Source organism: Coturnix japonica, chromosome 2, assembly GCF_001577835.2.
Source record: "Coturnix japonica isolate 7356 chromosome 2, Coturnix japonica 2.1, whole genome shotgun sequence".
NCBI lineage: Eukaryota > Metazoa > Chordata > Aves > Galliformes > Phasianidae > Coturnix > Coturnix japonica.
The window spans coordinates 40163488-40178654 of NC_029517.1; the positions used below are offsets into that span (position 1 = coordinate 40163488).

Sequence of the window (15167 nt, forward strand, 5' to 3'; positions counted from 1 at the left end):
AAGTATACAGATGCATGTATATGGTAATACACTGGGTATACAGAGCAACCTTTAAACAACCATTTGTTATTTGCCTCTTTCATTTTTCCTATTTCATTTTTGGTGCTTGAGCACAAGCTTAGTAAGCAGGGAAATGATTTGAGGGAATAATTGTGTCGGTTTCTAAATGATGTTTTGAGAACAGCTGTTGGGTTTCTCCTTTCTGCTGCTGACTTGTATGGAGGCTGAAGGAAGGCGTTCTCACAGAGATGGTTGTGCTGAGATGCACCCTGGTTAGTCAGCAGCTCGTGTCCCAGTGCCGGGAAATCCATGTGACCAGAGCTTGGGTAGGAGGCCAAGGATTGCTGGTTGCTTAGGTTATTTGTGGTCTTGTTGTGTCTATCCTCAGCACTTGTACCTAAGATGCTTTTAAGGCCTGTGTATCCACAAGAGTTGGAAGTCTGGCTTTGTACTCTTTCAAGAGGGCATCAATCTGCATTTCTTCCCAGCCCACAGCTTTGGAGATGGGCTGTAATTACAGAGCTTCTGCTGGAGCTGGGTTCAGTTCACACACACCCTCTAAACCATGGTATCCTGTGTGGTTGAAAATACTGCTCTCATACCTAACTACATGAGAAAAGACAGCAAAAGAGGATGAATATGAGATGCTTTAACAGCCAGTTAGGAAGCTGCGGTGTAGCTTCCGAACAACTATTTGCATGTTTAGGGTTATAGGGAAATCTCAGAGAGTGAGGGAGGTTCTTGGTGCACAGTGCCAGTTGCTGGAGCACGGGGAGAGCCTTGCTGCCTGTGAGTGTGGGCCTCTGAAGGTAGCAGATCTTCTTAGTGTCCTGTGCAGAGCAGGAGTTGGTGGTATGGCCTGCCTTCATGGTAGGCCTTTGGATTGGCTTTGCCAAAATGGTTGCTGGCAGAAATAAGAAATTTCTGGTGTAAAACAGTACCTTTCTTGTTATCATGTTTTTGTTTTTAATTACATCAACACTACATAAACTCTTAAATTTTGCCACTTTCCACAATGATTTGAGGAAATAAAAATACAAAAAAACCCTCCTTTAGTAGGAGAAGAACGATAGTAATGCAAAACCAGATTAAAATCCACTCCCTCTGGTTTTAAATCACAATAAATATCTGGTTTGAGTCAGTCTGTTCATTGTTTGGAATTACTCAACTAAAACTGTGCCTTTGACTAAAGCTGTTGGCAGTTGGGTTTGTGGTATCTTTGTTTAAATAGGATCTGCCTGGGGGAACCACCATTATAGTCAGGTCTTTCAGTTGTTTTCACTGTTTTCATCTGTGCTCTCACATCCTAAGGAAGAAGAGTTTTGGCTTGGAATGGTAATGTATTTTACTGTGAATACCTCTACGTGCTGCCTGCTGTCCTAGGCCCAGGTGTTGTTCAGTAGGATTGCTGGTTTGTGTTTGCTTTGCTTTCCCCTTTACTGTTAGCTAGTTGGTGCGTGTATAGCATATTTGTGACTCTCTTGTAGTCAAGTGCTCTTGCTCCTCCTTCCTGTGGGGAGGAAATGGGGCCAGGCAGTGTTTTGCTCTTCAGCTGTATTTTGGACTGCCCCTCTCTCCTGTGCCTTCTCCCAGCTAGTGGAGGTAGTGAGTACTTCTGTGGTCTTTGAGGTTCGTGGAGGAGCAGGGAACTGGGAAATGTTACACTCCATTGGTGTATAAGCAGCGCTTTTTGGGCTCTTGTTGACACTATTCCTATGTTATATTTTTTGAAGGCCTGGTTTGCTGCTGGTGTAACAGTTTCCATCGTACAGGAGCTGTTTGACAGGTCTTTGATACGTGTACTTTTAAAGTAGTATTGGGAGATGTGCTGTTAGGCAGAATATGTGTAAATGCACTGAAGCATTGCAGTGTAGGTTGCGTTTTTGTTGTGTGTGAGGCAGGAATTCATGCGTGCTAAATATGGCAGCAGACTAATCCCAAATGATTCAGTGTTTTTGTGGATGGTGGTGGTAGTGGATTGTTTTCAGTCATTAGGTTCTTTCCTTCAGCAAGCATTGGGCTGTGTCCCTTGAGCCATCCCCATCTTGCCTTGTTCTACCTCAGTGAGCACACTGCGTATCCAGGAGCGTGAATAAAAAATACATGTCCACGGTGTTGATGGCTTGCAGTGCTGCACCTCCAAGCTATGTATTGTAACCTGATGGATTCCTCCTTACTACATACTGGATGGGCAGCATGTCTAGCTAAGGTCTCCCAGCCGGCAGCATGGCACCTTGCAATAAAGGAGGTGTACTGTTATTTTGTGGTTTGTTTTAAAACTGTTTTCAGTTTATTTGCTCACTAATCAGGAGGGGGGAAAAGGGAGGGCAAGTTTGGTGGCCTACATGAAATAAAAAGACGGGGCTGTACAAAGCTCCTGATGTAACATGAGACTTAGACAAGGAAAAACTATTTATAGAGCCCTGCAGCATTTGCCTCGAGGAACTTTAGAGGGGGCAGCGTGCATGGAGAGGCTGAGCACAGGCGTGAGCACTCACAGCTGCCAAGGTCACAGAGGAGTTTGTCCTACAGAGCACTTCCACTTTCCCTTGCCCTGAGGGAAACAGGCTTATGAGTTCATTCTGAAGGCCGAGTCCTGGTGGTGAGAAACTGGTTTGTGGAGAAACGTGGGGGTTTTCAATTATTTTTTCCCCTTTTTCTAGATTTTTATTTGCAGTGTTTTGGCTTGTATTACTTTTAAGAAAACGTGACTCAGTCTTGGTGACTTATTAGTCAGGCAAGGCCAAACAAGGTCAAGGAAGCAGCTTTGAAGAGACAGAGATTAAGGTTTTATGCTTTACATGTTTGTTTTCACTGAGGCATTTTTTTGGTTATTGTTGTTGGTATTCTGGCTTTTGCTTTAATGCTTACTTATTTTTAATTCTAAATGACATTGCTATATGATTGGTTGTTAACCAGGTATAGATTTCTTTTTTTTTTTTTTTTTGATACCTTCATATGCTTAATCCTTGCTGGTTATGAGACTTGTATTTAAAAAATAAATAAAAGGACTCTGAATGGCTTCAGCTTTAAAAAAGTTCTTTAGTGGTTTCGTATGAGTTGTCATGGTTGGCAGGTGAAGTCCCCGGTGCCTGGAAGACGGACAACATCGCACCTGCTTCTAAGAATGACAGAAGTGGTAACCCAAAGAACTACTGACCTGTTTGTGCTGTTACCTCAGTGCTGGTGAAGATCATGGAGCAAGTCCTTCTGCAAGCTATGCTAACGCACATGGAACAGAGGGAGGTGTTATGGAATAACCAGATGGCTTCACCAAGGACTGGTTTTGCCTGAGCAACCCTGTCCCATTTAATGATGGTGTAAATGCATCAGCGGACAAGAGAAGAGTCACTGATGTAATCTGTCTGGATGTAAGCCTTTGACACATTCTCCTATAACATCCTTCTCTCCAAATTAGAAAGACGTGAATTTGAACTGTTCTATGGATGAGGAACTGGTTATGAGATCATACTCGGAGAGGTGGTAATCAATGGCTCAGTGTTTGGATGGAGATCAGTGATGAACAGTGTCTTTCAGGGGTTGGTTCTGGGACAGATGCTTTTCAGTATCTTCATCAGTGACACTAACAGTGAGGTTGTGATCTGCAAAACTGAGGGATGCCATCCAGAGGGACCTAGACAGGTGGGGTTCTCCCCCAGAGAGAACCTCATGAGGTTCAACACAGTCTTGCACCTGGGTTATGGCAACACCAACTATCAGTACGAGTTGGAGGATATAAGGATGGAGCACAGCCCTGCGAAAAAGGACCTTGAGATACTGTTGGACTGTAAGCTGGACCTGAGGAAGCAGTGTGTCTTTGCAGCCCAGAAAGCCAACTGTATTCTGGACTGCATCCAAAGAAGCATGGCCAGCAGGGCAAGGGAGGTGATCCTACCCCTCTGCTCTGTACTGGTGAGGCCTCATCTGGAGTACTGTGTCTGGATGAGGAGTCCTCAGCACAGGAGAGACATGGACCTGTTGGAATGCATCCAGAGGAGGGCCACAAAAATGACATAAGAAATAGAATACCTACCCTATGAGGACAGGCTGAGAGAGCTGGGGCTGTAAAGCTTGGAGAAGAGAAGGCTGTTAAGGAGGGGGGAGGTTTGGAGGGGGAAGGGAAGGGGAAGTGGTGTTATCTCCAGGGCAACATATGAAAGACTTTTCATTGAAAGGTTCTCAAGTGGCTTTGACGCTTTGGATAATGGTATAGTCTAAAGTTTTTCAGGGTGTTTGTCCCTTTAATCTGCTGTAAAATTGATCAGTCTGTTCTGACATCAGAAATGCAGAACTTCAGTTTTGTGCAGGTTGCTGGATGGTAAACAAACTGCTTGTCTTTCTATCACTGACAAGTAACACTTTGACTGTTTGTGTCTCTCTAGTTATGTCTGAGCAGTCAGCATTCTACATGCGTATTTAAAACCTAGCTTCTCAGTGGAAAATAAAAGCCATCGTATTACATTATGTTATATAATAAAGCACAAGACTAAATCAACTTATTCTCAACCAATTATTTGGGATCAAATTCAGTCTTTAACTAAAGGAGTCTACATCTTAAAGTCAGTTCTGTTGCAAATAGTTGAGTTTTTATGGTGCATTTAAATGAGTGTAGGCATTTATGCCCGCCAACTCACTTAGGTAGAAAATAAGAAAGGAAATACTACACACATGCAAAAAACGAAACAGCAAAAACGTCTGTAGGTGCTCCTTTATTTATTAACTTGTATCTTGTAAGCAGGTTGTTTGAATCTCATTAAGTTGCTTTGGTCAACACAGCCATTATTTCTGAAGCACAGACCAAGGGGTTCATTCAGAATTACAGGGGGATGTGAGCATGTTAATCTATTTCACGATTGGAAAGACATCAAAACTGGCTTTGATTCACTCCAGTGTCTGGATGGGGTATTTTGCATCAGAAGAAAGTTTTTCATGTAAATAAGAAGTTGGAGGGTTCTTCTTAAAGATCTTAGTGAAACTTAGCAGGCTTAGTAAAATAAGTTATTTATTGAATTTACAAAACAGTGTACAAAACAGGGGAAAACCTTTCTGGTGGGACTCTTGCAAGTACGTGAAAGGGAGACATCTGTACACCCCTAAGGCCTCTGAAGTATGTGTTCATATGCGCTGAATGCTCCCACTGTCTGTGCAGCCTGAAGCTTTCTGGAGGAGAGCAGTATTGTAGGTATGTGCTCAGATGGCCTAGCAATGATGTAGCCTGTATAGTTATTTGTAGCATCATCATGTTCCTGTTTGGCAGGAGGCTGTATATGAAGCATGCCCTGTGGCTGAGTTTTCAGGTTCTCTGCCTTGGTTCCTCACATGAATGGAGTTCATGTGAACTGAGAGACCAACTAGTCCAACAGTAAATGCTTCAAAACTCTGCTCTTGCTCTAAACTAACAGATGAAGTATGAGAGTATGCAGAGCAAGAGGATTACCTGGGAGAAGTGGGGAGGTTTTGTTAGAAACACTAGAAAGATACTTATCTCCTTTTTAAAGAGTGTTTTTACCTGAATTTGCAGTTGTTTGATCAAGCTGACTAAAAAATGTTCCAAGCTGAATAATCAGCACAAAGGCAGTCAGTGGCTTTTGGACAGCATGTTGGTGTTCCTGTTTTGTGGATGCAGTCAATTGCTGCCATTGCAATCCAAGGTGGTAATGAGACTAATGTTACAAATTCTGCATGGCTGGCATTGCTGGTCTCTAGATAGTCACAGCAGAGAATAATTTGATCTCTTTTGTGGCTCTTGGGGAAAGAACTGAATTAACTCATTGGACGCTAGGATGTGTTCAATCCTGGCTGCAGGAAAACTTTATGCCACTTGCTGTTCTGCATTCATTTGATGTATTTCATATATGTTCATATTAAATACATGCTGCATGAGGCTCAACTGCCTTCCCCTGAAATGCTTTGCAAATGATCAAGGTTTTTTTTCTTATAGCTGAAACCTGGGAACTGCTAACTGACTGACATGAAGAAATTTTATTTTTTTTTTCTTTACAAAGAACTGCCAAATTTTGGTTGTTCTCTGATGAAATTGTGTCTCAGCCTTGAACTGTTTTGCCCTAGTAGTTAGAGCTGGCTAACTTCTTCAGTGCAGAGTGCAGTGCTGGCTAACCACAAGTCAGTTTGGATCTTCTTTTTCCCCTTTTGTAGCCAATGATACCACAAGTACCCTGCAGTCCTCTTTCTGTTTAAGTCTTCGTTGCCCTGCAGTCATCATCCAAACTATTATGTAGATGTATTAACTATTAGATGACAGTAGTATTTGGGGTATGTAGAATTCAAGCATTTCATATAGCTAGTCTTGTGAACTTTGAATTTTAAGCATTTATTGGATTAAGCCAAAGTCTGTATGTGATTCAGAGGAGGTCTTTGCAAACAAGTCTTCATGCTTGTGTTGCTGTTCTTTTGAAGTGCAAGTTTTGCAGAACCACAGAATTGCAGGAGCTGGAAGAGAACTATGAATGTGATTGATCCAATCCCAACCACCTACTACAGCAGATTCCCTATGCTAGATTACACAGGAAAGCATCCACGTGGGTTCTGAATATCTCTAGAGAAGGAGTCTCAACAGCCTCCTTGTGCAGCTTGTTCCAGTGCTCTGCCACCATCACAGTAATGAAGTTTTTCCTCATGTTCAGATGGAATTGCACAGTAAAATGACACGGTTAAAAACATTTAAATAGTAAACTTTGGAGAACTGCTGTCCTTCTGTAAACAAGTTTACAATGAAGAAATAATGCATCCCAAATTTAAGTATTTCTTGAGACCCAGGTCTGTTTATTGACCTCAAACTGTCATTTTGTTTAGACTGGTAAAAATGGTGCAATACAGACACTGAAGCAAAAATTGAGTTAAATCATACTAGGTAAAACAGAGGAGTTAAATTTAAATCCTGTATGCAAACACATATCTTACACTGCGCTGCTTGCATGCAGAGTAGAAGGAATTAAATGCATGGGTTTTTCATCGAGAAAAGTCACAATTTGGTTTGCAAATTGTGTCCTTGTTTGACTGTCAGACGGAGTAAATAGGAAACGCTGCAATGACAGTTTTGTTGTATTGCTGTATATGCTGTTGGGACTGAATAAAAGAGTGCTATTTTTTCATATTTCACGGGTATAGTAGTGTCTGTCTCCCTTTATGGCTGACTTGGGAGCATGGTAAATAGTGCTCAGCTGTGACTTACTTTTTCTTTTCTGCAACAGGAATATTTAGATTTAGTTTAAAGGTGTGGTGGTAGAGAGTGCGCCCTTCATCCAGTAGCTAAGATATCTGCCCTGCTGGGGGGGAGGGGGGGAGGCGTGCAAACAATGCCTCTATGGACTTCATAGATAAGAGTCCAAACAGCATTTTTCCCACTGCGTCTGGAAACAGAATATTCCATGGGATCTGAAAGGGAACAGGCATATGCTTGGACATTCCTGCTTTGTTCCCTTTGTGATACGAGATCCTCACATCAAGGCAAATTCGCTGCCTTAATCAGGAATCTGACTTTCTCACATTGATTTTATGTGGGTTTCTGCAGCTGACTGGGCAAATGGGAGGGGAGGGATGTAATTTTTATTGTGTCTTTGTACTTGGAGCTCTGTATGTTTATAGTTTCTGTAAGGACCAACAGTGAAACAAAACAGCTTGTGTGAAGGAAGAGCATGGATGGCTGTTTCTGAATGTCACTCTATTTGCTCATAACAGCACAGTTATAAAAGGCAGAAGTTGAGTTGTTGGGGCGTAACCTACAATGGAGGAGGAAGCAACAGAGCCCCATGGCATTTCCATGATGTGGATGTTAACTTGGGTGAAGAAAGGAGACAAAACTCATTTGTTGCAGACTTTTGATGCAATTTGCAGTGTTACAATCTGGGCGAAGGTTGTTTTAATCAGGACTGTGTGGGATGCAGCATCATGAATTCACAGAGACGGTTGGGAATGTCGGGCATGGAATGTCAGCATGTCCAGAAAAGTTTCAAGTGAGTTTTGAGAATCTGTGATCTTGTAGACTTCTACACACAGCTTGCACCTCAGTTTATCAGTGGTGTTTCACTTGGTGGTATTTTTATGGTGCTGGCTCTCAGGGGTTGCCAAGGCATGTGGAGGAGGGGAAAACATGGCAAGAGCATGAACGCTCCTGTTGACATTTGGTTGCCAACTCCCAGCCACGTCCTTGTTCACGTCAGACTTACCTTGACAATTTCTCAAAACAAATGTGAATCGCAGCTGTGTGGTAGCAACAATGACAAAATGGAGCTCATTTCATTATTCCGTCTATGTGTTTCTGGTGTGTTTTCTTGCTTATAGCTTAAGCTGTTTCTATCATCAAGCAGAGATAACGAAGCTTTGCATTTTAATTCCAACTTAATTTAAACAGCGGATTTCTAATATCTGTAATCGTTCCTCTGGCTCCTAGGGAGCCACTTGAATGGGGACCATTTAGCAGCAATCAGTACCAAGCCACCGCATTGTTCTTCCCAGCGTGTACTTGGGTGGTGCAGGGATAATGGATGCTCTGCAGGGGAACTGTAAGACTTCCTGGTAGAACACTGGAGTGAAGTTTTCCTTCCCACAGCAGCCGAGGTAGAGCACCATTTGTATGAGTATGGATCATAAATCTATCATTGGATTTAATTTCTTCCTGCAGCAATTATGGATGTTAGAAAATACAGGTATTGAGCCTCCGAGTATGAGAACCATTTCCAAGCTATCCAGTGCCGTGCAGAAATACAAACATATGTCACTGAGGAAAATCTTCCAGGGTGCCATTTTGTGCGTGGGGTTTCATTTTTTTCCTATGGTTAATAGTACCTTCCAGTTTTCCAGTTGTGGTGTTCAGATTTCAGTGCAAACGAGTCGTCGCTGAGACTCTCTGAGAGAACAGAATTTTGCTCTGTTGTTCTTATGCCGGCAGTGAAAGGGGTGGGAAGAAAAAGGCTGAGAAAAGAGAGTGTGAAAATATCTATAATGATGTAACTTTAGTGCACGATTTCCTTGAAACTTTCCCCCAGAAGGTCTGGAATGCACAGGCTGCATTGTGGCTGTTTACAGGGAGATGTTTCAGTCTTGCAGAGAGTTTCTAGAAATAGTCATAAATACTTTGGTGAAGCAATAACATTATTTACTGGGAATGCCTGGAAAATCAGATGCCAAACTCCTCAGCATAACTTTAGAAATACATCCAGATAATGTTATTCTACTGTTAGAGATGAGAGAATTATTCATATAATACCCCAGAGATGTGCAGCCTGTCTGCTGCATAGGGAGGCTCATGCAGGAGGCTGACCTGTGCTTCACAGGGTTCTCTTTCAGCCTGAGTGAGAGAGAGAGGCAGGTGGAGAATGAGCCAAGATGGCTGGACCAAGCTTATGCCAAGTTGGGTTAGGCAAAATCAGCTGTTGGGAAATAACACTATACAAGGAATAGCACTTTTCTACTCTGTAAAATCCTGCAAGGTGCAAAAATAGACAGCTGCTCTATATACTGTATTTGGCTTTCAGTATTTGCTGAATTTGTCAGGTTAAATTAGTGCTTAAGGAAAAGAAAATTATTCTGATTTATGCTGTTTGGAATGGCCTGAATTAAGCACTTGTCCCTTTTGTGTTTTGCAGACTTTGTGAAGCCGACTCCAGCATAGAGAAGGAGTTCTATTTCTGCCAGCCAGACCCAGTCTCCAGTGCTGGTCCCCCTGATGGCAGTTTGTACAACCCTCTGAAACCTGCCAAGCTGGACGCCACAGATTTGCACGACTGCACTTTGGCCGCCACTGTGCCTCCCTCGGAGCTGTTGAACCATGCAGTCCAAGCCTGTGACACAGGCATTCATGAAGAGCACTATGTAAGCGAAGCAGTGGAAGATGATGTGCCAGACTGCAGAGAGTACAGAGATGCCTGCACCATTACTGGTAAGCAGTCATATATTTTATCTTGAGAAGGCTGTGGAGATGTGTAGTTATGCTTCCGTTCTTAAGCTTGTATATGGATGGTGTTGGTGCTGCTGTTCTGCATGCTTTTACTTATTTAGGAGGGAGTTTCACTGGTACCTGAATTTTCAATGCCAACTATTTATAAAGCTGAGGGGTTTCGCAAATGGGCTCAACTGATGTTAGCTGTGAAACTAGGGTACTATACTTGCATGCTTGGGAAGTTGAACCATTTGGAGTATGTCTGGAAAGCAAGCCAGCAGAGTCAGGAATGAGAGTAAAAGAGGACTGCAGCTTAACATTATGTTGATTATAACTAAGATTTTTAGGTTGACGTAAGAATTTATTTGTGGGAGAAGGGAATGGGAGAAACAATATGAATCATCCAGTGTTTTGACTGTATATCTTTTCACTTTTCAAAGTCATTCTGTTTTTTGTCACGTTAGTCCTGAAACTGTAAAAGTTTATGTTTAAGATGGAGCTTCATTTGCATGTTGTATGAAAAATTAAATGACTTTTTATCATACAGTTCCATACAAGGAAGTCTTTAAATACAGTATTTTAAAAGAATTAGCTTCTTAGTTCTGTGGTCAAATAATCCAGTTCTTTTGTGCTTGAATAATCACTGTAGCTCAGTTTAGTTGTGAATATGGCCATGAGATAAATGACTGATTGATTCCAAATGCATGGGTTTTAGCTGAGCTGAACTCCGTTAGCTTCAAGTGACCTTGTCAGTTCCAGGGTCTTCTGGGAGCATTTGAGAAGTCAGCTGAGTTTTCAAAAAGAAGAAATGTGAGCACTGAAATAAACAAAAGATAAGACTAGGGCCCTTCTAATTGGCTGCCGGATAGCTGTATCCCAAGTAACATCCAGCCATTTCTAGAATCCTCTGAGGTCAGAGAGCTGGCTTATGAAGTCTCTTGGCAGATATTTCTATAGTACACCTTAAATTTACTCCACCCATATGCTGTGTAGTTGTGAAAGGTTGATATTCTCAAGAAAAGAAAGTTGGAAGGGGAATGATGGTCTAAATACCTCTATTCTTTACGTTCCAGGATGCTGGAGTAGTAATGGCATAAATACCCATGCCACGTGGAGGGGTAAAGTGTGAGGAGATGACAGTTACTGCTTTGGAGAGATGGCTTTAAGGATAACTATCAACAGAATACCTCTTTCTAACTTCTCTTTAGTCTTTGTTTAATTGAGATCAGTGCGTGTCATCCTACCTCATGCTGTTTCAAGCATGATGTACTTTTTGAATCTCATCTTTTGCAGTTATCAGCCAAATGCGGTTTGCTGATTGAAACTGTAATGTTTTTATATTGGTTACCTGTTCTGCAGCAGTAAACTTGAACCACTTGTGACCTGGAGAAGATTTGTTGTAGAAATAGTTTGTTGTATATTTTTTCTTGATATTATTATTATTATTGAGTTTCAACTCTTTGCTTTGTAAAGGTGTCAAAGGGAAATACTGGGAGTTGGAAATTATTCTTGTACTTGTTCTGCTCTGCAAGATCTCTTCTTGGTCAGTAATACACGCTGGTGTATTTTGTATACATCTGACATAAGGATAGGAAGAGTTGTCAGAGGCTTTAATATGAACTCTTTTTCTTTTAATCTAAGGTTAACAGCTAGGTTTTATTGTAAAAGTTTTCTTCAAAAGTTCTTGCAAATAAAGGCAAGAACACAGCAAGAAAATCCTGGGGAAATGAGTGGCTGTGTTCTGTGTTCGTACTTTCTCAAATGTATAAAATCATAGAATCACAAGGTTGGAAAGGACCTACAAGATCATCTTGTCCACCCATCCTCCCATTACATTAGCTACAGCAAACCACTAAACCATATCTCATAGCTCCTCATCCAGGTGCCTCTTGAACACTGCCAGGGACAGCAACTCCACCAGCTCCCTGGGCAGCCATTCCAGTGTCTGACCACTCTCTGAGAGAAGAAGTTCCTTCTTATGTGTAATCTAAACCTCTTCTGGTACAACGTGTGGCCATTTCCTCGGGTCCTGTTTGTTGCCTGGGAGGCCAAGCCCCTCCTCATCACAGCCTCCCTTCAGGAAGTTGTAGAGTGAAGTGAGGTCTTCCCTGAGCCTCCTTTTTTCCAGACTTAACAACTCCAGTTCCCTGAGCTGTTCCTCGTAAGACTTGTGCTCCAGACCCCTTACCAGTGAACGTAACCAGTGAATGGCAGGGAATTTGGAGTTGGCCATGATGTATCCTAAGCAGATTTTTGTGGGACTGTGATTTCTGAGGTATTTTAAACAGCTGGCCCAGATAGGATCTGTGGAAGAGGCGATGTGGGTGTTGCTCACATCTCTGGGCTGCTTCACTCTGTGGCCTACAAGCAGCTGTGTTGGCATAGCACAGCAGTGAGAAGAAAAGTTTGTATAAGTTGATGTGATCAGTAGTTGGAGGCAACATCTTCGAAGACTTCTTTCCCACCAGCAGTCCAAAGCTTGTAGTTACTGTAACTGAAGTGTTATGTCTGCACATGTGTACGGTCTGAATGTGTGCTGGTTTGAGCAGAGAGGCAAATGAAATAGTCCTATTGATTCATTAAAAAAATTGTTTGTGAATGTTCCAGTAGTCACTATTAAAAATATATATATACTGGTGGATCACTCCCTAAACAATAGTAGTATTAAACCTGTGAATGGATTCAGTATCTGCTACATGTAATCAATATTTTGGAATTGTTATTTCTTTTTTTGTTGTTGTTGTTATCACGATGTGAATGAGAAGTTTCAGGTTCTGAGGCTGATGGGCAGTGGGACAGCGCTGCATAACATGGAAACATTCCTTTGCTACTACACGTGTGAAGCACCTGTCTTGTCCCAGTTTCCTTTCAACTTTTTTTTGCTGCTACCATTACAAAGAGTAAAGATGCGAACACGAATATAGCACCATCTAGCGTTCTTTTTCCGTATAAAAGGAACAAAAGTACTCCTGAAATTGTCTCCCTATAACTGCAGTGCAGGCCTAGAGGCCTAAAGTCAGGTGGATGCTGACAGTAACTGTACCTTGGCGGTGGGACTTTCCCCTCCGTCTAACACCTCTCACCTCTTCTTTTGTAAAGACAGAAGGGCTGCAGTCTTGATAGGATAAAGCAGAGTATCACTACTAAGTGTCAATTGCTAAATAATCCAATTATTACGGAAGCCTCTTAATCAGATTGCCTTTTCCACGTCCATCATCTGCTGTCAGACAAGTGCTGTCCTTCTGGAAGTGGAGGGTATAATGCAGTTGGAAATCTGAAATATCACTGGAGTATAGAATTACTCTTTTGGCATCTTGGCATCCATCACAATGGATTTCTGACTATTAGTTTTTTGTTTGTTTGTTTCTCTTGGTACATATCTAACACAGGATCATAAACTGTCTTCTTTAAGTTAACTTTGGGTGCTTTTTATTATCTGAAGGCTTTATTTGCAGTGGTTTGAGCGCAGTGTACTTTGTAATTCAAGAAGTAGCTGTTTAATATGCTGCACAGGTTTTCTTCGTCCTCTGAAAAACAAGAGAATGAATGGACTGTGATTTAAATTGCCCAGCTCCCTCATTACTTTGCAAAATTCAGTTGTCCATTACACTAATTACTCCTTCTGAAAAAGTATGTGGGAGTGTGTTCTCTGGCTTTCAAGTTCTGGGCAGTTCCCTGAGAGGTCTTGGGAAATGATTTATGGTGATAACCGCTTCTGTGACTTGTTTGCATTCAGTGCTTCTCAGAAAGCTGTATTCCTACTGAAGAAAAAAAAATACATCACTAGATAGATCAAACCATATAATCTCTATTTCTCTCATTAGAGAGCAACTTGACCTTGCAGGTCATGTAAGTTCCTCCTTACTCCAATGTTGGATACTCAGCATCAAGAGAAACCAACTTTCTCTTGCTCTCAAGCCTAGCACAAGCTTCTGCCAGCAAAGATTTTCCCTGGATTTTCAAACTTTTTCCTTAGTAAGGCTTTAATTATGGTCTCCTATTAAACAAAACTAATGTTTCCTTCCATCAGATGTTGAAAAACTCTTCATGGTAATGTCTTGGTCACCTGTCCTATGGTAAACTGTGTAATTCTGACCATTTTTCTTCTGTAGTCATTTCATTCTAAAGGGCATCTCCAGGGCCTACAGGACTTCTTTGCCAAGTTCCCCTGCCTTTGTGGCAGAGTTGTGTCTGTCTCTTCCAGCAGCAATTGCAGATGTTGCTATGGAGAGCCCATGTGCAGCTCCTCACAGTCATCTGTTCTCAGCACATGTATCCCCATCACGCAGAGCTGTTGTTCTAGAGGGTACAGCCCTGCCTAGTTCTCTTTGTGCCCGCTGGCATTGGTCTCTGTCCATGATCTTTATTCTAAATCCCTTTTGAACCTGCTGATTGTATTAGCATGTGAGTGCATAGATTTTACTGGCTATGTACAGTGATGCTCAGACCAATCTCCAACTGGTTTCTGTCTGTTTGTTCTTGTTGTGTAGGGTTTGAGTTATTGGTTCTTCATTCAGCTCCTAAGGTTACTTACCAGACTCATAATATGAAAAACCTCTGTCACTTTCGCTCGCCATCCTTCTTGTCTCCCATCTCTCAGTTTCTCCTTGAAATAGAATAGTTTTTCCCTTTTGTAGTACACATAAATAGTACTGGAAGACTATTTATGTTTATTGGAGCATTTAAATGTCTGAAAATACTCTTAATCCACTATTTTGTCTCATTGGCATTCAATGCGAGTGTAGCCGTGCACTCCCTGGATACACAAGTATGTATGCATCCTAAAGCAACGTTTTTACCTGTTAAAGTCAACATCTGTAAAGAGCAAGTTACATACGAATTAATCCTTGTATTTTTCCTTTGTGATTCCAAAGCATTATTGACAGCTGTTGTGCAGGGGCTGGCACATCTTGTAGCAGGGCTGAAAAACAACCAAATGCAGGACAATTGCTTTTCGGGCTTTTCCATTCTCAGTGACTTATCAATGGGCTCCTTTGCCCTTTTGAGACATTCTCTGTCTGCCTTGGCGGGGAGGAGATCCTGGTGGTTAATGAATGTGTTTGTTCTTACTGCTGCTGAACAGTGAGCTGCCAGCATGTGTTTGATGCATGAATAGCTTTTGTTCTTGCTCTAGAAGAATGGCTGCAATGGTAGAATTTCCTTTTATTTTTTGTTAAACATATGCCCTAGTATGGCTGCATTTGTGTAGGGAGAGAAACGTTCCCATACTGAAGCAAAATTCGTTTAAGTTGATTCCATTAATGTGCAG

General features: G+C 41.8%; 1 protein-coding gene across 6 annotated transcripts in view; it reads left to right on the forward strand.

Annotated features, from left to right (window-relative positions):
• TRAK1 (trafficking kinesin protein 1) overlaps positions 1-15167 on the forward strand; it is a 121774-nt gene that overhangs the window by 36720 nt on the left and 69887 nt on the right. For all 6 annotated transcript variants that reach the window (XM_015854098.2, XM_015854101.2, XM_015854105.2 and 3 more), the window contains exon 2: positions 9606-9898. In XM_015854098.2, coding sequence (XP_015709584.1) covers positions 9606-9898 — 293 coding nt within the window. The remainder of the gene's footprint in view (positions 1-9605; positions 9899-15167) is intronic.